The 27,260-nt window shown below is 40.2% G+C and overlaps 1 protein-coding gene across 8 annotated transcripts in view; it reads left to right on the forward strand.

Moving 5' to 3' along the window:
* The window catches only part of RBM33 (RNA binding motif protein 33), a 99,027-nt gene that overhangs the window by 52,373 nt on the left and 19,394 nt on the right, over positions 1 to 27,260 (forward strand). For 5 of the 8 annotated variants that reach the window (XM_063324402.1, XM_063324403.1, XM_063324405.1 and 2 more), the window contains 5 exons: positions 6,855 to 7,014; positions 7,917 to 8,248; positions 9,319 to 9,567; positions 10,390 to 10,677; positions 16,616 to 17,257. In XM_063324402.1, coding sequence (XP_063180472.1) covers positions 6,855 to 7,014; positions 7,917 to 8,248; positions 9,319 to 9,567; positions 10,390 to 10,677; positions 16,616 to 17,257 — 1,671 coding nt within the window. Of the gene's footprint in view, positions 1 to 6,854; positions 7,015 to 7,916; positions 8,249 to 9,318; positions 9,568 to 10,389; positions 10,678 to 16,615; positions 17,258 to 19,974; positions 22,995 to 27,260 lie in introns of those variants that run through there. The other 3 variants (XM_063324410.1, XM_063324409.1, XM_063324408.1) reach the window with 3 other exon arrangements.

The following is a 27,260-nucleotide window of genomic DNA, read 5'->3' on the forward strand; positions in this document are numbered from 1 at the left end:
TCCCTTTTATTGGTAACCAAAGTTATCTGTGCTTCATGAATAGATTATTGGAGATAACATCATGTAATTAACAAGAGATGCGGAAAAGTAAAAGTACAATTTGTGTAAGAATTGTATGAGAGAGAATGTTAATTTCTTAACTAGGAAGGATATTTAAAGGGATAAAAGGAAGGCAAAATAGTGCAGTTCTTTGAAAGGATTAAAGTAACCTTATCTCGTGTTCTTTCAGAAGGTGGGATTGCCTGAGTGTGTGAAAGTCATGTTCAATGAGCTATTCACAACTCTAATGAATTGTAGACACAAGTTTGCGTTGCATTTTTTTTTTTCCAAAAGTGATTGATAAGGTGTAAGTTATGCCTTAGCTATATTGAATAATGGAAGTTAGTAAAAGGGGAAATTGTACAACCTGCAGGCATGTGGAATTGTATAAAAATGTCAGTCTGAGGTGCTGTAAATTATAGTGTGTGTGGGAGGAAGAGTGGGTACTTTTTTTTTCTTTGTCAGAGTAAATTTCACAAAATTAAAGGTTTAAGACAATAAAATACCCGTCAGTAGCACTTCAGTGTGCTCTTATCTCTTCCTTTGAAGTATTTCTAAAATGTCTGTGGTTGTGGTCTCTTTGGAAATCCGCACAGAACCCTATTTCCAGTGTAATTTCCTTCTAGACCTCAGTTCTTGTATTCCAAAAGAGATGGTATGTAAGAATTTTCGAAGTCAAATTACACAAAGATAAATGAAATGATAGTTGAACACGCTTAAAACCAGGAAAAAGTACAGACCAAAAATTACTTTCTTTGGTAGTTTAAGAAAAATCTTGCTGCTCAGTACCTTGCTTTTGGTGTTTAGACGTTGCCATGTTTTCACAGAAGAAAAGAGGATGGGCAGAGCTGTGTCCCCGTGCAGCCCACAGAGCCTTGCTGAGAGGCTGCTCGAGAGCCCTCCGGCCTTCCAAAATTACAGCTTCTCTCTCAGGTCTTTGAAATACTAACACCAGGGCTGCAGGTAGTGGTTTAGAAGGGACTACAGTGCTGAAGCGGTTGCAGTTTTGTGAAGGAGTATGTGTCTGTTGGTTAAGGACTTCGAGGCCAGGCTGTGGCATGACAGGTACCTGTCTGCTTCAGGTCATCTGCTGTTGATGGGCACATCCCTGCTTCACATCATCTGCTGTTTGCTGATGTGCTCGTTGTGCAACTAGCTTTAAATCGAGCTAAAAATTCCATTTTAGGAGTCTTTCCTTGCAATTTGGTGCACTGTATGAAGTAATCAGTATGATAATGATGCTAAATAATCAATGTTAAGGATACTGAATCAATAATAATGCTACCATATAACCCAATAACGATGAGGAGGGGAGAAGACTCCTCCAAAAATTTACCATACGTGCTCTGCTGGGTCTTTCTCATATGGACATTTGGTAGCTTAGTCTTTGTAACCATTTCTGTATGAATGTGAACCAGCATTATGGGATGTCGCTGGAAAGGCACACAAATATCTTGTCCTTTTCGTCAGTGTCACAGTTGGCCCGAATGTTGGACTGAAATGTAGAATCATGCAGCCTTGGCTGGTCATAGGAATTTGCAATTCTGTCTTCTGTTAGGTTGAAACCTGTTAACTTGAAAACAGGTATTTTGAAGACTGTTGAGATTTATTAAGTAGGGAAGTTTCCTAAAAGATTTAATAATGGTGAAGTAATAGCTAAAAATATTTTTTGTAGGGAGTTTTAGTTGGTGCTTGTACTGAATAGTTGGTTGTAATTTGAAACTGTCCAGATAGCAAAACCATGAAAAATGGGAATAACTACTGTGCATATAAAAATTTATTATGCATCTATGTTACAGTATGCTTATTTTATCAAAAATGGACCATTATGAAAACTGTCTTTTGCACCTGCTCTTCATTAATTTTTGGAGTTAAATAGCTCTGCGTGGTCTTTTCTACAAAATTCCGGAGGGCACTTGAGGGTTATTAGCAGCAAATAACTTGCTGAATGTAGAGTTCAACATTAATGGTAAAATAATCCCCTCTTAAAATTTCAGAATAATAGACAACTACCTCATAACTTAAAAAAATATATCCACTGTAGTTTACATACTTTCTTACTAAAAAAAAAAAGTGCATTTGTGTCTGATAGTAAGCAGCTCTGGCTGAACCTTAGAGTTTTAGTTTCACATGTACTGTATAAAATTAATCTATCACACGATCAAACTCCTGTTGGAATTGTCCTGAAAACTTTTTCAGAAGAAAAATCTCACCAGTGTAAAATCTGAAAATACAAGCTTCCCCCTACACATGTTTCTGTAGTTCAGGGCAGATTTTCATTTCGCTCTTTAGGGATAGTAGAAGCAAAGCTTGTTTAGAGGAAAAAGTGGAGGTCAGTCTTTTTTTATGGATGTTAGAAGGAAAAGAATCAGACTAATTTATTTTTTCTTTTTTTAGAAGCAAATATTGGTAGTTCGTTTTTCAGCAAATAACAAATGTCTTTGCAATTAACTTTGTATGATTGGCCTTTGGTTATCAGCCAAGAAATGTGATCAGTCATATTTTAGTAGTTGTGCAAAATGTCATATACGTAAAGTTAAAACCTGCTCAGTGATCAAATAAGTAGGTATTTCTTAGTGCTACCCAGTTATCTGTATAGCATGCAGCTCTGCTGCTGTGTGATTTATATCAGCCGTACTTCTGTAGTTTTGCCATTTTTGAAACTTTTAGATTTCGAAACCCCAGCCCTCTGTTCCATTGTGCCTGGAGAAAGTGCTCTGGCAGGAAGCGTCATTGTTTCAGCACTAGCGAATCTTGACGGTGAGGGACAACTCATGTTCCTTGCAGGCTATAGAAAGGATCTTCATGTTAGTTTAAACAAAAAATGGAGAAGGGGGGTTGGATTTAGGACTAGAAAACATTTGTTACCTTTAAAAACTTCTCAGCCTCAAAGTTTAACTGGAATCTTACTCCAGAAGCAAGTGGAAAAAAAACCCCAGAATTCTTAACTGTGGGGGATAGAAAAAGGAGACAGGCCTATAAGAAGAGTTGCAAACTTCAAATATTTCCTTCTCCCTCTGATTTTGTTGGACTGCGTTGGAGTTATTTTGACCCAAACTTCTATTGTGGAATATAATTGTATGAAATATACCACTACTAAAACGAGGGCAAAACCCTATTTTCTCAGTGTATCTTGGTGGGCATTTGTTGGGAGTTCTGGATAACTATTACCTTATCTTAAAATCGGTGAAAGTACTTACAGGACAGTAAATATTTGCTGTTTAAATTAAGCCAAATAGACACCTTTGGTACTGAAGGGAGCTTGAAATCAGCATTGCTTATATTTTTAACAATAAATTATCTTGCTGGTTATTGGTTTCTGTAATTTTTTTTGGTAAGTAAACTATAATGTTATTTTTTTGAAGTGTGACCTTTCGTAGATGTGAAATAACTTTGTCTTACTCAGTTCAAAAACTTAACTAAAGCTTATTTCCTAAGGGTTTAAAGTTTCCTTATGATGGGAAATATAGAGCTGCTCTCAGTGCATGTGCTGCTTCCAGACTTCAGTGGTTTGAACCAAGATGTGCTGGTTTTTTGCCTTGATTTCAACCATTTTGGTTGAAATTTTCCGAAGATCGAATTGGTGGCATTCCAAGATTGAAATGGTGGCAAAATACTGATATACCCAAGTGAGTTATTTATGAATGTTTTACTATTGCTCAATTTTTCAAGGCAGAAAATTGAGTTTGACTGCACTGACGATGTTTGAGTATGTAAGAGCTGTGTGAAATTCAACAGCACTTTCCATGCATTTGCAATTCAGGGCTGCTTTGGGATGAGGTATATCTGGGCATAACAACAAGGGTATGGGGTTGGCAGGAGAGGGAGAGCTGGTATGAAGAAGTGTTTATTTAAAATACAAGTAGAGGATCTTTTTCAAACTGCGCTCTCATTTACTTTTCATTCCCTGGCAAGAAGAAGAGGGGAAATTGGCTGGAGTAAGTGTACGGGCAAGAAAGGCAGGGGCTGGGTTGGGTAAATAGGAGCTCCTGACCAGCTGCCACAAGACAAGACCACCAGCTTGGAGTCAGGGAGCTGGGAAACTGGATGGGGGTTCAGAACCACTAGCTGGGGTTAGGAACCACTGGGCAAAGTGAAAGATGTGGTGGGGATGAGGAGAACAGGCGAATTAGACAAAGAATTAATATTGGACAAGACGCCTGAGCCTGGGTTACAAACTCAGTCATAGAAGTGGAGATGCCTGTTTATTTTGTAGCCTAAGCCTGTATTTCATAACCTCAAGCTGAAACTGAAGTTTGGGAGCGAGGGGAGAGACTGATAAGGATCTGTTACCTCTACCAGGGCAGAATATGTCGAGTTTGGAAGAAACAGGTAGAGGTGACTACGGTCACTGCAGTGCCATTTGGTGCTTGGAAACAAGCCCAGCCAGATCAGTACTGCTGCCAGTTCTTCAGCTCGGGTGGCAAATAAGTGATACTTACACTTTATTAGCCCAGGTTTCAGTAGGTTCCCACATAATTTGTTTTTTGCTGGCTATTTTAGAAATAACTACAATCTGTGTAGGCATACACTGTGTCTAGAGAAAAATGCAGGGAGAATTTCAGAGCTTCCAAGTCAAGCTCTCTGAAAATAGGAAAAAGCAGGCTGGCTGTTGAGACCGCTTTCTTTCCCCAGGTGCGATACACTCATGTGACTACGTGCTGTAAATAAGATGCAAGATAAAGACCATCTTGTGTGAAACGGCCCTGATGAACTGGTTTCTCCCCTGCTTCTGTTGCAATGACCTTATGCATTATCCAGTGATAAACTAATAACTAAATAGCTAAATGTCAGTCGGTTTGCTGGGTGCCTCCCTCGAGGCCGTGTGGCTTGTGGCAGCGCTATGTATTCCTTAGGATGGCTGTAAGAGCAGTGCTTTGAGAAATAGGCTTTTATCACCAAGGCTTCCAAGATGAGGGAAAGCATTTAACCTTAGTTTGAAAGCACCTCTGGCAGCTCCTGCGTGCAGTGATGGTAAAGGCGCGTTTTGGGAGCGAAGGGTCAGGATCCTCAAGGTTTGTGTTCAGTTGCTCTTTTGGCAGTCGGCCAGCGCTGTCCTGCTCGACACCAGGGAAGGGCAATGCAGGTGAACAGCCTTGTTCAGCTAAACCTGAACAGATTTTGATGGGACAAATAAATGTCACTTTCTCCCTCTGAAATAGCTCCCTCTTCCTCCGGCTGCTGCTGTTTGCAGGTGTCTTGTGAAATTCAAAGGTGTTAGTCTCTTCCGAGGTGGCAAGAATATTTTGCGTTGGTAACTGTTCACTTGCAGAATTGTAGCAGCTCCTCCTACAAACAGTGTGTATGTTCCGAGGACTGTCATGCTTGAGTGTAATATAATGTCTTTCCACTAAATGAAATACCCACAGGAGACTGGCTGACTCGGCGCACTGGCAATGGGATATAGACCCTTTAATCTCTAGGAATGATAAAGTATTTACAGTTGATGACTGTATAATGACATAAAATAAGTAGTCACAGTCTTGCTTCCAAATAAGAGGTCTTAGTATCTCACATGCCCATGTTTGGGTGTTTTCAAGGCAGCCGCAGATTTAATAATGGCTGTGATCCTCAGTGCCTCTCACCTGCTCCTTTCGGCCTCGCCAATCACGGCTGTATCGTGCTGGTAGAAGGGGGTGAAGCTGCTTTGTCTTGTGCTACTTGAGTAGTGAGTAGACTTCAGTTTGCAGGGCAAATACCTATTTTTGCTGTGTTAGAAATTCTTTTCCTAAAATGCTAGTATTTTTGCAGTACAAATAGGGGAGAGTGAGACTGCGCATCTGTTGGCGAGGGCAGTTTAATAGATAAATGATAAGCCAGCACAAAAAAGTTTGGTCCTTTGCTGATGACCATGTTTCAGTCTAGCAGAGCGTGTTTGGTCTGAAACCCGTTTCGGGAAGCTTGTCATCAGCAATGGCAAGTTTTAAGCTTTAAGACGAGCATCAGACAGACAGAATAGATGCTACCACTCACTTCAGGATCTTCATAAAAGAGGAGAACAAGGATGTTCTTAGATTATTTTCATTACTTACTCGACTTACACATAATAAGGAAATGTTTGTTAATACGATGATTTATGTGAGGCATAGCTTCTTTGGTTTTTCAGAGGCTGCCAGCATACTTTGTCAACTTTTCATGTAAAAGAAAAAATGATACTAGTGTGAATTACTCAATTAAGTGTGGCTTCTGCTAAGTTCTGCGCTTGGATTAACATCCAAGCAATATGCTCACTTTACATTTAAAAAAAACTTACTGGAGGAAAGATAATGTTGCAGTCTTTCTTAAGCTTTCAGATGGTAAGCCGTGAGTAGGCAGAAGTGTTACTCTCCTGTTATTTCTTTTTGAAAGATGATTTCTTTAATTTTCTGGATACCATAAATTGTCTCCCCCCCCCCTTTTTTTTTTAAGTAAAGCTGCTTCACTTTTGTAGCTTACATTGTACTAAATTGATGGCAAAGAATAGCTCGGTTTAAGAAGATAAATGTCAAGAATGTCTTCTAAAGTAGACATTCAGATTTTTTTGGATTAATGGGAAAGAAGGTCAATAATTGCATGGATTTCAATAAGCTTGAGAAGAAATGGCATTCCTGCGGTGCTAGTGATTATTAAAACATCGTGAATTCATTTCAAGATACTGCGCTCGGGTTTAATATCTCTTCCATTGTGAAAGAATGACTCAGTAAGGGCTGCCAATTTGTACAGATGATAAAAGGGAACTCATAAAGCAATTGTATTTTTAAGAGAAAAAAGTTATAGCAGGCAATAGGAGAATTCCTGGATGGTAGCCTTAATCTTAGTTCTGCCTTATTAAATAGGGCCCTCCAGACTTTCAGCAGCATACGCCTGGACCAGTTCCCACCAACTTCACCCAAGCCCCAAGGCTGCCAATCCAGGACCAGTGGAGAGGGCCACCGCCACCGCCACCACCACTCCCTCCTCCACCTCCTCAGGAAAGAGATCCTTTCTTCATAGCAGGTAAGCATTTGCATTGCCATTAACATAAAAATTCCACTTCTTGTAGTGTGTGCATCATATAATAACGTGGAAGTGTTCAGAAGAGCCTGAAGACCAGAAGATCCTTTTTGATGTATCCAGACTAGTACATGCCAAAAATTGTGGTGGTCTGGTATCTTTTTACTTCCTTGATGTAATCTTGTGTCTCTCCATCTGTAACTACCATCAGTCATACAATCAGTTTATACAGATACAAAATAAGATTAGTATCTAAGTGATTGTTGCAATAAAGTTGTTGTGATTAGTTACATTTTAGATAACTAGTACTCTCCATATGCTTTGGTTTCCACTAGTAACTGTTTAAACCGTCTGGACTTTGTGTACTGTAAGAAATCTGTGTATATGTACTGTAAGAAATTAGCTAAAATATGATACAGCATAGCAAACAGATAGTAAGTGCATGTGTAGTGTGCATATATAGATATATGTATATACCATATGTATGTAATATATATAATATATCTCATAGACACTTTCGCACACAAATTATGTAAAAATTAGTTAAGTATCTGGTCAGCAAATGGTATCAACTTTTTATGAGTTCTTGTGTGGTATAAACTGTAATCCCTGGAATCCGTCATTGATTTCATTAAAGTAGAATTTCTAAAAGGTATTGCTAATTCCAGCGAATTACCAGCTGTGCTGGTCTTTCAAGCATCAATTCCTTTTATACACAAGTGACAGAAGTGAGAGAAACATAACCTTGAGGGTAGTTAGCTCTTAAAATTAAAATGTCCCATACAATTTTGCTCTTGACAAATTTCAGCTTGCTTTTCCAAATCAGAATTGAGCTTTAAGTTTCGGAAGTGTGTTTTGTGTCCCGGGCGGGTTGTCATTTAATCGCTTACCCCTGATTCCCACAGATCCGAGGTTTCCGAGCCATCACTTGTTTGAGCAGCGGAGCCCGCCACCGCCGCCACCTCCCCCTCTTCTTAACAGCGCCCATCCCGTCCCAACCCAAAACCCGATGCCATTCAGCCAGCCCGGGCCAGCGTTTAACCAGCAGGGACAACAGCCCGTGTTTCCCCGGGAGCGGCCAGTGCGCCCCAACATGCAGCCTCAGGGTCCTGTGGGGATTCTCCACTTCAACCAGCCGGGTTCGGCCAACCCGCGGCCCTTCATCCCTCCCCGACAGCAGTTCCTGCAGGCTCCGGGACAGCCCTTCCTCGCCGCCCACACCCAGCCCAGCATGCAGGTACGGCCCCGGCCCCGGCCCCGGCGGGGTGAGCGGCGGGGCGGGAGCGCCCTCTGCCGCTCGGCTGCGGAGCCCGGCAGGGAGCCGGGGACCTCCTGAATCGCAGCTTGAAGCGGGTAAACGTTTTGGGGACGTGGAGGGCGCTTCGTGCATCTTTTCATGGTGTCGGTGTTTTGAACAGGGGGAAAAAAAATATCCGACAAACCAACACCAAAACCCCAACCAGTTTAAAAGTCATTAGAAAAGGAGACGAAGGGCGGGACGCCTTACATCTTTCTCCTTCCACATCAGCTGCTGACTTACACTGGTTTACATGTAGAACTACTGTGCACAGCTTCTGTTAATCTGTTTTTTGTTTAGCCTGGTCCATAGTTGTATTCCTGTATCAGGAATAGTGTGGTGAGGAGGACTAGGGAAGTGATCGTCCCCCTGTACTCAGCACTGGTGAGGCCCCACCTCGAATACTGTGTCCAGTTTTGGGCCCCTCACTACGAGGAAGACACTGAGATTCTGGAGAGTGTCCAGAGAAGGGCAACGAAGCTGATTGAGGGGTCTGGAGAACAAGTCTGATGAGGAGCGGCTGAGGGAGCTGGGGTTGTTCAGCCTGGAGAAAAGGAGGCTGAGGGGAGACCTTCTCGCTCTCCACAGATACCTGAAAGGAGGTTGTAGGGAGGTGGGGGTCAGTCTGTTCTCCCAGATAAGAGGTAATAGGACAAGAGGAAATGGCCTCAAGTTGTGCCTGGGGATGTTTAGATTGGATATTAGGAAAAATTTCTACACCAAAATAGTTGTCAATAGTCAACAGGCTGCCCAGGGAAGTTGTGGAATATCCATCCCTGAAGCTATTTAAAAGATGGGAAGATGTGGTTCTTAGCGATATGGTTTAGTGATGGTTTTGGCAGTGTTAGGTTGATGGTTGGACTATGATCTGAAAGGTCCCTTCCAACCTAGATGATTCTGTGGTTCCGTGGCTGCTTACAGAAGTTTTGAGGACTTGGGAGGCTGGAGCTACCTTTCAGGAGTTTATTACCGTGAAATTAAAAACAAATAATCTTTCTCTTCATGTGAAGGGTCCCTTGCATCCTCCATTACAGCCTCAGCCACAACCTCAGCCTCAGCAGCACCATCACCAGCAGCAGCAGCAACACCATCACCAGCAGCAGCAGCAGCAGCACCATCATCATCTCCAAGGGCCACCACAGCCCTTAATGCCCATGAACCAACCACAGTTCAGGCCTCATATGCAGGCCACGCAGCAGCAGCCAAATAACAACAGGATGCAGTGTCAGCCACGACAGGGTCCAATGAAGCCAAGACATGTAAGTACCACATACATCAGTGTTACCTTGCATAGTTTTGCTTGGGTAACAGGCATGTAAACACAGGTTTCAAAACTCACAAGCATCATTTCTCGGACCCATTTATTCCATCCTTCTCTGTCACCTTCTTTCACCATTTCTTGCTCCTTTTCTGCCTTGATCATTTTATAACCTACATCCAAAAATACTATGTGTGTCTTTCCCTTTTTATTTTCTCCTCCAGTCTTCAGTGTTGTTCTTGATCTGGGTCCAGTAAGAGATGATGCAGTTGGCCAAGAACTGGCAATAAAGGGTTTTTTGGACGATAGGTTTGCTTAGTAAGATTTTAAAACTGCTCGTAGTCTGTGATTACGGGGGAGCCCAGTTCTCTGTCACTGGCTTTCAGTTTGAAGGCCTCTCTGTACCAGTGCTAATAAGCTTTCTGGTTCAGGTAGTGCTATTCATGTCTTGGGAGTTTGCTCCAGTGCAGCGTATTCTCTTGCTCGGTAGGTTGGGGTAGCACAACAGTCTGAAGCAGCGCTGAGACAACATGACTGTAGTTTACAATAATTGATTGCTTTGATTAGGAAAATAAATCACTCAGTGAAGCAAATTTCTGAGAAAGATGTTAAGTGAGATTCAGTTTTCCTTTAATTAAAGAAAAATAAAACCATTGTTAAAATGTTCTCACTTCTATAATTTCTCTTTTCACATTGAAAATATTGTGCGTCTTCGAAAAGCGTTTTTCCCCCCCAATTAACGGAATCATGAAAATGTGAAACAAGAAACGCTTTAGTCTGGTTTGTAATGAAAGTCTGCATTTTTCAATTTTCTGCTTTTCAGAATACACCATCACAAAATATTGTCAAGCGTCCAAATCAGCAGCTACAGTCAACTGCTCCGAGAAATAGTAACTTGCGTGAGTTGCCAATAGCACCATCACATGCTATGGAAATGAGTAACAACAGGCGACCCTCTACCCCAGCTGCTCAGGTCAAACCCATTACCAGCACGGTGTCTGCCACCAAGTCTGTATCTGCTGTTGGAAACTCTCAGGGAAGGCCTGAGATGAAAGCTAAAACAATCACACCAGTGGGCCAAGCAAAATCAGAAGTAAAGTCTGAACCAGAGGTAAGGTGCTTTTTTTTTTTTTTTTTAAGAAAAACCAAACAAACAACAAAAACCCACAAAAAACTACTACCTTTTAAAAAAAACTCCCACCTTCTCTAGTCTGGCTTGCGAACTGTAAGCACACTTAATGTATTACTCACCCAATACTTTCTGGTGCCACTAGAGGCCTCCCTTCTGAGTTGCACTTTCCTCTTCAATGTGATAACAAAACCAGTCTCCATTGCCAAAAAAAAGGTTGGCAGGGCTGTGGTGAGTCTGTTTTGTAGGAGGAGGGGTCATTCCTACTATGAAAAGGCAGAGGTTGAGTAAAGGTCATCAATGATACAAGCCTCTGAAATACCTATTGTGCCCATTTTTATCTTCCAGGATTATATTATCTTTTTTTTTCCCAGATAATCTCATTCTTCTAAGTCAGAAAGCCTCTTCTTTTCCATTTCCTATCATGTTTTATGGCTTAAAAAAAACCAAAACAAAAACGACTATTTGGAGAGTTATCTTCCTCATCAGCCTGTTTCCTTTAGGCTGCTCAGTCTTCTCTAGGGTCTTGAGCACTCATGGGGGAGGTTGCAGCTGCATGGTTCATGGAGCTTTTTGCTCTTGAAGAAGGAAATCTCTCTTTTACGAAACCCTTTGGCATGAGGGAAAATAGGAGATGCTCTCAAGTTTTTGATTTTAGAGAAAAAGATGGTGTTTGCTCTGCTAGTATTCTGCGTAACCAAAAAGTGAGATGCCAGTGTTCTGGGCTCTGCTAGGTCATGCAGTGTGAACAGATGACCGTTCCTCTGCACAGATCCTCCTGGAAGCTAGAGAAGACTCTCCATGGGCGCTGTTAGTGTGAGAGAGTGGGTAGGATTGCACTGATGGCATTGTTAATCCTAAACACCAAGAGGTGCCAGAGGAATGTGATGGCTATACATGCCCTGTATGATTTTTGTGTCAGGTTATTCTGAGGAGAACTGTAAATCTTGATAGTTTAGTTGACCATGAATCTTGTCTCAAGGACCAGGTTTTCTTCAACAACTGTTGGAAAGCTTTAATTGTGATAATACTGCCTTCCCTTTAAGCTGCTTGTGATTAGCTTTTCATCTTGTTCTTGAATTAGGGATGGTCATAACTAATTTTCACAAATGAGGCACAAAAGAAACCCATAGCTAGCAGAGTTTGACCTCCTGTGCACTTGGTTTTCAACAGGAATAAAAAAAATAAATCCTTATTTCAGCTTTTCAGCTTTTAATTTTGATCTTTTTTTAAAAAAAAAATGACTTAAGTAATCCCCTTCCCCTCAATTCAGCCTCTTGGAATAATCTAAGTCACAGAAAATGCAATACCTCTCACAGAAGTTTCTTGTCTTTCAGGCTATTAGTAAAGGTAAGTTTTGAAGAGCTGTGCAAAGGCCTCCCCCTCTGCAGAATCTTATCATTCTTTCATAGTTTAGTCATACGAAATTTAAGGCATTAGTTCCGAAATATCTCTGGCAGTGTTTAGAGAAATTAACAAGTGTTTTATCTCTGCTCTTAATTTAAAAAAAAAAACAAACACAAGCAAAGCAGGTATCTTGCTCTCTCCATTTTCAGTTTTAAACATATCCTAATCTTTAATTCTGAAACTAATTAATCTTACTCATTTGAATTCTTGGTTTTACAAATTAAGCTATATTTCTATATCAAAGCTGTCTTTGAGAACAGTTTGGTGTGTGTTTCACGTACGTTTTTGCAAAACAGGATAAAAAAAATTGTTGCCTTGGAAAAAATGATGTCTTCTAGTGTTTCCTGTTATCAACTGTAAAAGTAAAGCCTTTGTAGATACACTTGGCAAGTATGAGAAAAGCGTGTGAATCTGTGCGTGCACAGAACCCTTCTCCTTTCAAAGCGGACTTGAAATAGAGCCTTGTGCTGCAAACAGCAGTGTAGTAGCAGTTGTCCTTTTTCAGGTGTACCGCTGCGTTAATCTTGTTCACTGATGCCACTTTGTCACTTCTACAAACAGCGTTGCTGCACTATAATGTTCATTTCTAAGCATTTAATCATATTTTTCACTGTTGTTGTAATGTAGGTTATTACATTTCTCTCCTTAAGCAGATTGTAATGTTTTGCAGTCTTTTTAACGTGTTTTTCTTCTAATTAGCTAACTTTGTCCTCTTTTTCTGTCTGTGAACATGAGAAAGAGTTAAGTTCTATCATCTTTTCTAGCTGTATTGCTCATAACTGAATTAGGCAAGTGTCTTCAACTGGAAAATTATTAAGACTTTTCTTTGCATCCTTCTTTCTGAAGTCAGTGGCCGTATTTATGAGTGCCCTATCATTCAGGAAGCACCAAAAAAATAGCAATATTGGCTTTTAAAGGTTTTGCTTACCTTCAAAATAGGTATTTGAGGGACTTGCAACCTGAGTGACTAGAAGATTAAACACTGTATTTCTACTTTACTACTGGTATGCTAGTGTTCCTGTGAGGCTGCAAAATACTTTAAATGCCTTTGTCTGTTTTTGCAACAGCTGTAACTCTTCATGATTTACACTTGCATATCCTCAGTCAGAAAAATCATTTTGTCAATGGAATTGGAAAGGATGAGTGATGACTGTAGGCCTAATTCTGCTCGTGTTGAGGTCAGTTTAGGATAAGAGGAATTAAGGCAGTAGCAAGCATTTTTGAGTTTAAAGAAGGGGGAGAATGTAGAAAGGGGATGTGGATCTCTTCAGAAGAAATGTATTTTGGAGCTCAGAGCAGGAAGAGAAATTAGCAGACCACTGCATAATCATAGGTGTACTGATGTTACTACTTCTGTTGCAGTTAATGACCCTGATGTACTGAAAGAAAACCTTCACATTCCATTCTCCCAAATCCAGTAAATTTGAAGTTGGGTTGTTGGGTTTTATGTTGTTGTCATTTAAAAAATGACTTGCAATATGGAAAATAGTTGCTGTTACGTTGCTATTGGAGCAAATCTATCTAAATATTCTTCATATTTTTGGAAATTAACTGCCTGAAGAATTGTACATGTCTAAATTTGAGTTTTCTTCAGTGTAAATAGGTTTAATTTCCAAATTTTTATAATGGTGCCTCCTGTTCTTGTGCTTAGAAGATTCTTCTTATCACAGTCTTTTTCCAGTTGGAAGATCACAAGAGGGCAGTGTGCTTCTCAAAGAAACCTTGTTCTTAATTCTCTCCCTGTTTGTCCAAGAAGCACAGCACCTGCGTGTTGTAGTGTGACTCATACCATCCAAGGGTTCGGGAGCTGATGTCATCAGTAATGTGAAAGGTGTGGTATCTATGTAGGTGCCTTTATTTAAGATACTTTGTGGTTTTGAACACAAGCAGACAAATGATGTAATTTGGATCTGGCCTTACCTGTTATGAAGACTTGTCGTGAATTTTTGGATAAATGATTTTAGCCTCTCTTGCTTCTAATGTTACAACTGAAAAAAATAAAGATAAACCTGCTGAATAGATTTGTGTATATGCCACAGATCAAACCGTTTTGATTGCTCTGTCCTTGCAGCCATTCTACTGAGGGACACAAGTGAGCCTGGTTACATGATTCCTTTCTTGTTCCTTGATAGCAAACCAGAACTGGTTATAGCATCTCGTTCTAGAGTCTGCATTTAATTCTACTAACTGCTTTGCATCTCTGGCCTTGTACTCTGTAGTCTCCTGTAAACAGAGGAGCTGTATACAATATACCATTTCTTCACGTTGTGGTGTTTTCTACAGAAAAAAGTGAAGTGTCAAGCGTTTATCTGGGAAAAAGGCTGCTTCAAGTTCTGCTTCTTCACCTACAGATAATGTTGCTTTTGGCAGGAAACTTCCAAACACAATCTGTGAACTTTTAAGACATCTTTGAAGGATGTCTGCTTTCTCCCAGTTGTTTTCTTTTTGGGTTTTTTGTTTGTTGCTTTTTTGTTTTTGTTTTGGCAGTGCTCCTGCTTGTTGGATAAATCTGTACTGGGCTTATTAAACTAATGGGATAAAAATGATTAACAGTAGGCTTTGCGTACTGTTTCTACCTTGACCCAACGTACTGTCTTGCCTGTTCTGTATGATATATACACACACACGCACTCCATAGTATAGCGTAAAATATGAGGTGCTCTTAAAGCCAAGCAGCAGAGGATTTAACTACCCTTGTTTTCAGCCTAGTGAGGAGTTTGCTGCCCATTCTAAATCTGTGGTGTTGGGTCATTGCACAACTAATTCCAGTTAAACCTCACTCCTTATTCAAATACTTTGTCATATTGTTTGGTCTTACTCTATCGGCAAGGGTGCATTTTACTGACTACTTAATAGTAGTAGCAACTTGTTTATAAAGATAAAGGATTTAGCTCTGTCTACAGCCCGTTAATGGTATGTGAAGCGTTCTCCTAAAAAGAACAGTGTTAGACCTCATCTCAGAACTATAGCCTATATTTAAAAAAATAAATAAAATACTAAAATCCAGTTTTGTTGAAGTCTCATTTTAGCCATTGTGTTTCAGTGTGAGATATGCAACTATTTCTTACTGTAGAAATAATCCCTATTATCAGTAGGTGCTCAGGGAAGAAGCCGTTACATCTAAAGGAAGCAAGCATTCAGGATTTGTGCATCTGGATTCTGAGTACAAATATTGCTCTGCTGGGCTTTTATGTCTGTGAACCAACTTTATGGTTGGATTTGTTCTGCTCTTTTTTTCCCTTGGGTTGGGGAGGATTCTGGGACATACCAGGGATAAGTGTGTTTGAATTTAAAAGAAGAAAATTTAGAAATTGTTGTACATTTGGGTCCTATATGTGCAAAAAATGACGTTTGTGTTGACAAGAACTTGCGCCCAGTTACTGCAAGGTAAATAACTTCCTAACGGATTCCGGTGTTTGAGAAATGTTTTAGCATTCTTTCTGTTGTAATTTACCAACATGCAAAGTGTTGTCGTTTTGAGAGCCTGTTGTTTTTGTTAGGGGCGATCAGGTTATCTTGAGTAGAATGCTATGCTCATTACCATCTGTAAGCAGTCTCCACAAGTCTCTATCTTAGTATTTCAAACAGCTGAAAATAAAAAATAATGTAATGAAAAACCATGCTTTGTAATTTTGAAAAATGCATGTGATTGATCACAAAAGCAATTTGATTTCTTTCCTAGGATGATGAGGATCTGCATTTCCTTGACTTTGTCCATTTTTATACAGCTTTTCATAAGAACTCGTTGTGCCAAAGTTGAAGAATCTTTAGAAATTTGATGGTGTTCAATACTTTCGGGAGGGCCCAGGGCTGGAATATTAAAGGCATTCTCTATATACCATTAATATTCTAACGCTGCATTTGGCAACATTTTGATTCTGAAGAGAGTGCACGAGTTCAAGGTCACAGAGATTGACTTGTGCTGTTCATTATAACCAATTATTGTGTGACAAATGAGTTTGAGATCAGGCTGAAAATTCTGTGAGAAAAATCAATAGTTCTAATCAGGGCCTTTCAGGTCATTTACCACCCTACCTTTTGTTACTTTGTCAGAAAAGAGCAAGATAAAACCTGTGTGACAGTAGGTTGCCTCCGTATTGTTGCTTTCCATTTGAAACATATTTTGATATCTAGAATTATATTAATAGTTTAATTGGTTTTAGAAACTTCCAAATGAGTTCCAATTTGTAAAACTTAATAATTTTTTTTTTTTAGTATTCTGATAAGATTTCTCAACTGGTATTATAGCTTTTTTTCTTTTTTTTTTTCCCCTGTCCAGGAAGTAGTATATCTAAGTTCTAAACCAGATTTGAGCTGTTCATCTGTGATGAACAGCAAATAAACCGTACCAGCAGATACACTCCTCTAATAGCCTTAGTTTGGTGTCACGGATAATTTAAAAAGCTCTTCAGAGAGTTAAAGCTTTATGACATCTGAAACAATTTAATGTTGTTTTGACCAAGCTGGGCATTTATTGAGAACTTTATAAATTAATTTGTATTTTCCTTTGTAGTATCCAGATGAAGATGAAGAAACTAGACTCTATCGTTTGAAGATAGAAGAGCAGAAGCGTCTGAGAGAAGAAATTCTGAAACAAAAGGAGCTGAGACGGCAGCAGCAGGCTGGCGCTAGGAAGAGAGAATTGCTGGAAAGACTGGCGCAGCAGCAGCAGCAGCAGCAACCTTCTACGCAACAGTCCTACATGCAGCAGGAGGACGATGACTCTGAGTTCCCCGCCAATGGCAGCCCTTACATCCCCCACTCTGGCTTACAGACCAGGCAAAATGTGAAAAACAGACTCCTTGTTAAAAAGCAAGATATGGTAGTTCCCAGTATCCAACCCAAACCCACAGATTTCCCACAGGTCGGGGGGAACATGCATTATCAAGGACAGCAGCTGAAGCCGGTGAAGCAGCTGAGGCAGACTAGAACAGTTCCTCCCAGTCAGCCTCCGGCGCCGCAGAAAGCGTTACAGACCAAACCTGCTGCAGCATCGCTGCCCCCGACACAGACTGCTCGAGTGGCTTCGGTACCAGCAAGGCCCCAGGAACTGAAACCTGGCGTGAAAAGGACTGTCATGCAGCGGACAAACAGTGGTAGTGGAGATGGGCCCCATGTCGGCAGCAAAGTCAGGGTGATTAAGTTGTCAGGAGGGGTAAGTTTCCAAGGCTCATCTCGTGTCTGTGTGTCGTCATGGTTTGTTTTTGTGTGTTTCATTCTGTGTAATCCCAAAATAAAAAATGGGCTGAAGATAATAAGGGAAGTAGCAGGTTTAGCAGACCTAATAGGCCATATTTTATATTTTCAGAACTGTAAGTTATTGGCAGTTATTCAGAAATTCATGTTTCCTGTAATGCTTTACTGTCAGGCTGTTACCTCTGAGATCACATTGAAATAATACCACTTTCTTTTGAGTTTTGAGTCGTAACTTGAGTCTGACTCCTCAACTGTGAGCACCTTTTGCTTAAGGTTGATAGGTCTGATAACTGGTCAGATAAAAAGATTTGGCTGGCTGTTTTTAAGGTCCAGTTAAAACACTGCACTCTGCTTATTTGGTATTTGAAACCACCTAAAGTTGTGTGCAGATCCTGGTGTTAGTGTGGTTTCTGCACTCAAGGGAAGATTGTTGTCATTTTCTTGGGAAGCGTGTTGTGAAATTAATTTAAACAGTGTGTTGGAGGGGGATGTTTTCTGGTAGAGGCTGGGTTTAAAACGTTACCATTTCACTTCTGCATCTAAATGAGATTTCCTTATCTTTTGATGAGGGGTCTATTATCTGCAGAGTGTCCCTTGAGCCACGGGTGTTGTGGAGGACTCACAATGCTGGTCTTGATGGCAGTGTGCATATTTAAGATCTGGGGCTTTGGTTAGAAAGTATCTCGACCAAATTTCTTCTGTCTTAGTGAAAAGACAAGTTAATTTGTTAGGGCTGTAAAGAAAACAAGATGAGGGGACATAGCAAGATTGTGTTGTCAGGGTGAAATCTGTCCTCAGGTTTATGCTGAAGAGGAAAGAAGGAAATGCGGTTTAATGCTGTCATACACTGGAGGTGATTTTTTTGGAAGAATGCTTCTTAAATTATTTGGAGCATTAATTAGGGAAACTTGCAGAACTGCTGTAATCTGTAATGAAGTGAATGGTGTTTTAACAGGCACTGAACATGGCCTTGGACGCTAGGCTGTACTCTGTAGAAATGGGGAGGAAGTTGAAATGCCAGTCTTAACTGTTTTTAAAAATGTTTTTCTACAGCTCATAAAACTTAAATACACTTAAAATTGTGAACTGCGTTATGACCACATGGTCTTTCAAAATAGTAACATAAATGGCCTTACTGGCTATGTAGAGCTGACAACAACCTCACTTGGAGGATGTCTAATTCCTCAGACACAATACTTAAGGACAGAAGAATACAGTACAAGAAGTTGAAAGAAATTGTTTCTGTTGGGCTAAAAATATTTATATATAAATATGTCTGCAGGAATCCCAGTGGTCTGCAAGAGCTGACAGGTTTGTTGTTCATGAATAATTGAATAAAGCTATCATGCACAACTTCTTTTATTATGTGGCGAAACAAAACAATGCCAGTCACCGCTGTATACAGCTCTTCGTAACAAATGGTTATCAGTGCCCACAGTAGCATTCACGATGAGATAATTTTTATCATAATGCTCTGTTTCAGAAAAGCATAAATGATTTGTTTCAGATAAGTCTTATGGTAAGCAAGAGCAATTAGCTTTATTAAATGCATGTGTAACCACTCTTCCATTGTATACAGGAAAAGACTTGCTCTGTCCTTCTTAAATTTCAGACACTAAAGTTTTAGCAAGGTAACACAGGTTCTTTACATGTAGCCTTTGTTACTTTTTTCATATTGCTGTGGACATTTGAAGTTTTCCTTCCAGCTGTGGAAGAAAAAAGCAAGCATTGCAATTAGCTGTTTAGCCCTGATCGAGATAGTTGATTAATTTTTAATCAGTTAGTGACAAGCTGAATCTATGACTTTGTTTCTCTGACCACACAAGGAAAAAGAAAAAATTGAGCAGCAGGAGGGCCAATCTTGTCCGTTTGGACAGGATTTTAAAGAAGAATTAAAAGCTGCTTTGACTCTGAATACTATAAAGATCACAGATCCTGTTTAGTTTTCCATTTGTAGTGTTTAGTCCTACCACATGCTTTATTTATTTTCACAGATTTTTGCCTCAACCCTAAATATAAAGCAAAAGTTAAATTTCATTTTTCCTAGCCGTTCTCCGTAGTGTGTAATAGTCCTTCAGCTAATTCCCTGCCTTTGGCCAAAGTGATGGCTCGTATCCCTTATGGATGTGCGCTAACTTGATCCTGCATTTGAGCAGCCCTGCCGCTTCTCTCAGTCTAATCACTTGCACCCTTCTTCCTTTCTGTAGCTCTTTTGTGCAGAGGTGTTTTGAATACCCGTGTACGAGTGAGATGCCTTGCGCTTAGACTTAGTGCGCCTTCCTTTTCGAAGCTCTCTTGGTTCATATCGGTAGACTTGGAAAGTCCTTTTTCTTTCAGCCTGCCAGCCATGGTACTGCACAATAGTGGAGTTGTCAGTTGAAGGAGCTGATTGTGGCCAGACCCCTACTAACTCTGTCTAGAGCAGATTGACCTAAACCAGGAGCTGGAAGCAAGGGCTGTTCTAGATATAGTAGGACCATCCGTAGAACAGGATTAAAGGGGGTTGCGTTACTGATGATGTTTTTGTGTTTAACAGTAAAGGAGATGTACTTGGTGTGTTGGTGAGATTTATGGTGTACAAATACTGTCAGAAGAGAATGGTTTCTTCTCTTGAGGGCAATATCTTTCCCAGTCTAAGCTTCTAACTATGTTTATTTGTGTTGCTGGGCATTGCAGTACTACTGAGGATCTCCGACCTCCAGGTAGAAGTATCACTTGTTACTTAAGGTAAAATGGCCTTTTATCTATTTCCACAATATTCTGTCTTGAGAGGATTTTGCTTTTTAAATATTTGTATGGAATTGTAGGAATTACTAATTACATTCCAATAAATATTTTGTCTGCTTTATTTGATGCATCAGAGGCCTTAATTTATGGCTTCTTATATTTAAAGAAAAGGCAAGTAGAAAATGATTCAGCGTTTCCTGTATGTCAGACTGAGATAGTTGGGATTGTTCAGCCTGGAGAAGAGGTGGCTCTGGGCAGACCTTATAGTGGCCTTCCAATATCTGAAGGGAGCCTACGAGAAAGCTGGAGAGGGACTTTGTACAAGGGCATGTAGTGATAGGATGAGGGGTAATGGCTTCAAACTGGAAGAGGGTACATTTAGATCAGGTAACAGGAAGAAGTTTTTCACTATGAGGGTGGTGAGACACTGGCACAGGTTCCCCAGAGAAGTCGTGGATGCCCCATCCCTGGAGGTGTCCAAGGCCAGGCTGGATGGGGCTTTGAGCAGCCTGGTCTAGTGGGAGGTGTCCATGCCCGTGGCAGGGGCGTTGGAACTAGATGGTCTTCAAGGTCCTTTCCAGCCCAAACCATTCTATATCAAAGTGACAAATGTTAGGTACCATCATTGATGATTTTGTCTGATGCTTTTTAAAACAAATTCCCTTCCCCCCTGATACTGATATTCCCATCCCTTTCTAATACTCCTGTAATTTTTGCAGGAATGACAGCACAGTGAATAGTTTTCAATTTTAACTACTCCTTAAAAGGTTATGTTCCTGCAAAGTGACTCACTGCTTAATGATTAGCAGGTGAATTTTGAGGTTTGTGTTGGTTTTTTTTTTTTTTCATGGAGGTCCAAATATGTTTTGATGGATCTGATCTGCTTTATGGATTTGTGGCACATCTTCAGAGCCATCCTTTCCAGATACAGGAGTTCAGCATATTTGCTAAGTATTCATACTAGTATGTTTTCCTAAGAAAACGTCTAAGATTTGCCTGGCTTTGTGAGGAGCCTGAAGTCAATCCTAAGGATATGCATGAAGATAAACTCAGTGAGGTTGCAGAATGTTGTTTGTTGGGAACACCCTAATAAGTCATCTAAGAATGTGATAATAAAATTACAGAAAATGGGGTGAAAGGACCATGGAAATAACTTATTCTGTCTTGAAGGGGGAGTGAACTCTGTAGCATTCCTGAAAGAGTTGACCAACCTTTTTCTGAGATCTCATTATTGGAGATTTCTTGGGCCATCTATTCCAGTGTCTAACCTTTATGTTTAGGAGAATTTTCGTTGTGACCAAACCACATTTTCTCACTGCCATTTTGAATCTACGACTAATTGTATTATACTTCAAGAGACAAGGAAAAGAATTTATATCCCAGTTTGGCTGGCTGTCTCTTTGAAGATCTCTCAACTGTTTCTGCACGCTCACGTCCTTCGCTCCCTCTTGATGGGGCATGTTTTACTAACACCTTGGCTGTTTGTGGTGGTCTCCTTTGGGCTCCCTGTGATGAGTGTGTCCGTAGATAGTTCTAGTACCAAGTGCAATTGAATTCCTTGAGCCAATATGTTAGAGGTGTCTTTAGTCCTGGAAGAACAGGTTTGTACCAGCTACAACCTTATATATCTTAAGATCTTATGAAATATGTGCCGAACATGTTTTTCATTTAGTTGGAGGTTCTGTGGGGAAATGGTAGTATCTTAAAATCTCTGTATCGTTCAGTCGTCTTATATTGTTGTTGGGTGATTTCTCTCTAGCCACAAAATGGCCTGCCATGCTCAGAGAGATGTGTGTCTGTCCCAAACGCCTGAAAATCCTGGTTCTTATGCTGCAACGAGAACACACCATTCTTTGTCTCTATGGAAAACTGCACAATGAGCTTTTTTCTTAAATACATATATATAAAAATACATTAAAATCTCAGTGTTCCCCGTTGGTTTAGAAGCAGTATCTTACTTGAGATCTTAATTCCTGCAAACCTGAAATGCTTCATCTGAAACGCTCGAAGAAAGAGTTGGCAAGTTCTCTTGTTTTAAAAGCCTGTCACAAAAACTGTTCTTGGATTGTAAAAAGAAAAACGGAATGGAAGATACACAACTTTATTCGTATTTAGAGTAATTGGGAAGTGTAAGAGATGAATATGGAGTTCTAAATATGGAAAAAGATACTTACTGAGATGATTCTTGTTTGATAATGTAACCTTATCAACAAACTTTGCTTAATGTTTGTACTTGTTTCTACTTGCATGTGTATGTTCAAGTTTAATTAAAAATGTTTGACTTGAAAGCTCTATAGCGCCTTTCATCTAAATATGTCAGGAATCACGAATGCTTAAGATTTTTGGCATTTGCGTGACAAGTTCCTGAGGGAGCCCTTCACCCAGCTCTGCAGCGCTACCGGCTGCCAGAACCAACACAGGAACTCCTACGGTATATGGTTCTATTACTTTTTAAGAAGCAGGAGAACAGCATTGTGGTTTATTCGTATCCCATTATTTGAAGGAGACATGGATAATGGCCATATTCTATCAGCAGTGGACTGAGGGAGCTGCAGAAACCGTGATACCTGAATGCCCAGATACCGTGCTTGTCACTTGGAGAGTGTCAAAATGGGCAAGACCTTTGAAGCAGTACTGATGTAAATGCTGTTGAAAAAATACTCTGCCTGCCACAGCCTGCAAGATTTCACCCTGGAAATATTTCACAAATAGACATTGATTTCTTAATTCCACCAAAAGGAAAAAAAGGAAGTCGGGGAGCCCTGTGATATTCTGGTTATGAAAAAGGCGTAGTATTTTCATGCAGCATTTGGAAATGAGCAATAAACCCTCTCCTCTCGGACCTCCAGTGAGGATGGCCGCTGTATAGAGACAGTATATTTCATGGCTTGGGGGCAGTGAGACGGGCTGTGCTGTACTGTTTGGGGCATATTTGGTTATTGGGAAAATGAAATACAAGGGCTTGTGTGGACACAGGCAACTCGAGGGCCTTAAGGTGACAACCAAACCAGACGCAGATAGTACTTTTTATGGGTTTGTAATAAAATCCTCAAAAGGGGGAAGAGGTATCTACCTAAATTGAATTTAACTTTGCTGTGGATAACTTGGAACTAAAGTGCAATAAAGTATTTCCTACTGTAGGCTGCGGAACAGGTTTCTCCTTTTCCTCGGGAGACTTTTAAATTGTGTGTTGAAGAAGAGTGCTGCTTCCTCCCGAACACCCTGAAAGCAAGGTGTTTGATATTGCTTGTCGCTCTTGTTAAACCTCAAAGGAGAGTTTTTCTGTCATCATAAGTGTTATAGTGCAAAATTCATATTGATACGATGTTGGTGTTACGGAGTATCTAGTAGCCCAGTTTCCTGATAGGAAATGGCTAAAGGCAACTGTGACACCACTAAAGCGCATTACAAAGAGAAAGAGCTGGTTTTCAGATGAAAACTGATGGAATGCAATCTCTTAACTTGGAAGGGGGCAACCTGCAGATTTGTCCAATTTAAATTTAATATTTCGACAAGTCACAAATGCCTTTGTTAAGTGATGTTTCAGGTTTGACCGCTTGGAATAGACCTTTAGTACAGAGGTGTGCTCTGCGCCGGGAGACTCCTGGCACTGTGAGTGGTTGGGCGGGGAGACCGTGGGGGTTGTCCGTGCCAAAACTCTACAAGGAGCTTAGGGCAACACACCAGAGGGATTCAAATTGCCACTAGTTTTAAGCTTCAAGGAACATGAACTAGAAATACTAGATATGACACAAGAAGGGAAGCTCTGGTTGTACTGTTTCTGTTACCCAGTGCTGGCTCTCTGTGCCATGGCTGATGTCTGGCTGAGAAGTGCCCCTTCAGGAGCTCTGGCCCATCAGTTCTGGATTGCTGATATTTTCCAACAGGAGCCTCTTCTCTTGGTGATTTCTCTGCATATGCGGTCTTCACTAAAATTCTCTGTACAAAAAACTATCCTGGAGACTGGCAACTGAGAAGGGAACCAGGAAACTTTGCTGAAAAACATGTTTATCAACATCTAGAGTATGTATTTTGCAGACAGCGATGTAAAAGTGAAGGTATTTCTGAGAGTATTATACATGTCTAATCCAGAACCTTGATTTTGCTGTAGCTTTGACACAGAATTTATATTTTTTTCATAATGAACTGGTGGGTGGTTGTACTAGAGAGACACGTAGTCATGATTTGACATCTGATGAACTGCATTTCTGTCACTCCTGGTGAAACAGTGTAGCACGGGTGTGGCTAGGATTCTCTGATGTCTCTTTGGCCAGTCCTTCTCCATGCCTTAGTTCTCCTGTCAGACAGATGAGGAGATACTTAAGGTAAGGATTCTGTTAGTACATGGGATTAAATGGAATTAGCTGCTCTTTTTACAAGACGTTTTCTTCTTGCTGTTCTGACTTTTCATACGCCATTAGGCACAGAAGAGAAGATAGTCATCACTTCATGGCTTGCTGAAGCAGCTTAACAGTGTCTTTATCGCAGGAGGAGAACTGTTTCTGCATTTTATTTATTTATTGCTTAATCTGGGTGCTCTTGTTTGAGGTAAGTTTGCCCCACGCAAAAGCTTTAGGCTGGGAAAAATAACCCATCATTCACTGCCCAGCCTCAGAAGTGTCATTTTTCTGGTGTGAACGGGGAATGCTTTGGTTGTTCCGCCACTTCTGTAGTCTGATGTAGCTTTTATTTCTGTGTGTACCGTGAGTCCAAACTAGACCATTATTATGTCTTAAACCAGTTGCTAATGATGAGTTGTCTATTGATGGAATAGTGTATCTAGCCTGGCTGGAGAGCAGGAGTTCTTTTAAGTACTGCTATTGTTGAGTTTTTAAAAAAGACTTGTAAAGGTCTTAGAAGGCCTTTAAAAAAAAGTCTCCAGGTGTTTCTCATTGGCATTTGACAGATTGAAAACAGATCTTCAGCTGTTCAGAAACAGTGCTTGGTCATGTCACTTGGTTGTGGGATATTTGGCAAGTGATTAGGCTTCCTATTCCCAGGTCCCCAGTCTGTCAACTGGCCGTATCAAAGTGGGAAGCATTTGGAGCTCCAGTCAAAGAGAAATAGCTAATTATTAGGGGTTTGCCTTTAATATACGTTTCTGATAATTGTAGTGGGAAAATATTTGTATAATATTAGGTGATAGTCTTTCTTGCTCTGCATTGTTTTTGCTTTACTGCTTTTTTTTCCTCGTTACATGGGGATCCCAGTTGTCTGTGTAGACATCTGTCGTCTTTACTATAGTTACTTGCAGTATCAGTAAAATACAAGTTTACATTTGAAAACGTATACAGCTGGTGAACAGTAATTTCTCTTGTCCTTGAAGGGAAGATGAATTTAGTAACCTAAAGGATTGGGTTTTTTCCCCTCTTACTGATACTGTAGAGGTACTCATTTTTAGAAATACTGACTTAAACTGGTAACAGATGAGGGGTTTCTCCTTTCTTAAAGGAAATCAATTACGAGACATTTTTGGATTGAGATTTCCCTCTAAGACTTAAGCCTTCATCTCGTTCCAGAGAATTTGAGTTATAGCGCATCTGAGAAAAGATGAAAACATTTTAGCTCTCTGCGTGATTTTTACACAAATCAACCGGAGTTTATTTCCTTTAAGTGCTTTATCCGGCATGCGCATCCCTTTACTATTGGGTGATTTTGAATTAGCTTTATAAAGATTACATGGATAGACGCAGCATTGTCGTAGTTAATAGAAACCTGTGCAGCGAGGTCTATGGGCTGCAAGATCACTAACAGTGCCAATGACAGTGAAGTATGGCCTTATCGAAAGGAGAATTCATAAGAGGCTGCCCTGGGACACTGCACCACTGTCCTTCTGTGTATCCTGACAATGTTATCTGTCCTCTCAGTACGGAGTATCAAATGTCTGTCAAGAGTACAGAAATTAATTTAATGTCACCTGAAGACATGCAATTAATCTTTTAGAGGTTTTCATAATACCTTTACAGAAAGAGTTGCCAGTTTGGCGGATTTGGATTTTGGGGTTTAGCAGAAGATAAGGAAAATTAATTTTTCATCAGGGTTAATACAAGCTAGCAGGGCCACAAAGGCTGAGAAAAATGGTTTGGGAATTTGTCAAGTGTTGTCACTCTAGAATAATGCTGCTTAACGTCTGATAGGTGTAATCAAGAGTTGAGATTTCTATAGAGGGGGATTAATCAATTTGCTCACTACAGAATGCAAGTTGGTGATACCATTCCTTCATGGGGTTTAAGAATGAAAATAAGATTTGATCTGTCAAATTGCAAGCAGCTCTGACAGTATCAATAGGCATTTTTATCAGTACATTTTAAAGCATTTGTTATAAATAAATTTGTCCTGCTAATGTTGGTGGCAAATAAACTTCATCTTCCTTGTAAAACTGTCATAATGATTATGATAGAGTAGAGAGCTTCAGCTGGCTAAATTCAAGCAATCCCTTATAAAATACTGCTTTTAGAATTTGTGACAGAACGGTCTTTATGTTTCTCAAAACACAACACTGCCTATATATATGTGTATGTGTATATATATGTACAGTGAGGGTCTCACTATTGAAAAACAGCCTCCATAAGTGTCAGGGAATCGGTTCTAAAATTCATGGCCATTGAATGGTGTAATTTCTCATTTTTGTTAGCCCAGTTTCTGATCAAACTGTGCAGACTCTCCCACAGTAGAAGTCCGTAAACCATCCACCATGTAGATCAAATCCATTTGCCTTCATCTTTTGAGTTTTGTTTAATTACACTCAGTATTTGAAATTAACTGATCGTTGTGGCACTGCTAACGACCTTGCAGTACTTGAAATCTGAAAGGTAGTTTTTATACTTTCCCCTGAAGAGAACTCCTGCCACTTTAAAAAAAGGCATTTTCATTACTCCAGAATTAACCTAATAATGGTGAAGTTCCATTCAAGAGAACTCTTTCCTGGCTATAAGTTAGGAAGGTGGACCTTTTCTAAAACTTGGAAATTCAGAGCTTGAAGGTCAGAACGATTTGTAATATAGAATTAAACAGTAGACAATAACAGAAAAAACTTTCTTCTGTTATTGGGTTGCAGACAAAGAATGGAAATTCACTTCTTTGCTGAGGACTTTAGAGGAAATTTCCAGTACCAATTCAGAGCTTATATCAGTCAAGCTCAGGTCTCTGTGGTGGACTGAGAAGTACTCTACCTGGTTTCAGCGCTTTGCGCATCAAATTGTATGAGGCAGGCCATGACGATGAATAGATGCATC

Source organism: Chroicocephalus ridibundus, chromosome 2 (assembly GCF_963924245.1).
Source record: "Chroicocephalus ridibundus chromosome 2, bChrRid1.1, whole genome shotgun sequence".
NCBI lineage: Eukaryota > Metazoa > Chordata > Aves > Charadriiformes > Laridae > Chroicocephalus > Chroicocephalus ridibundus.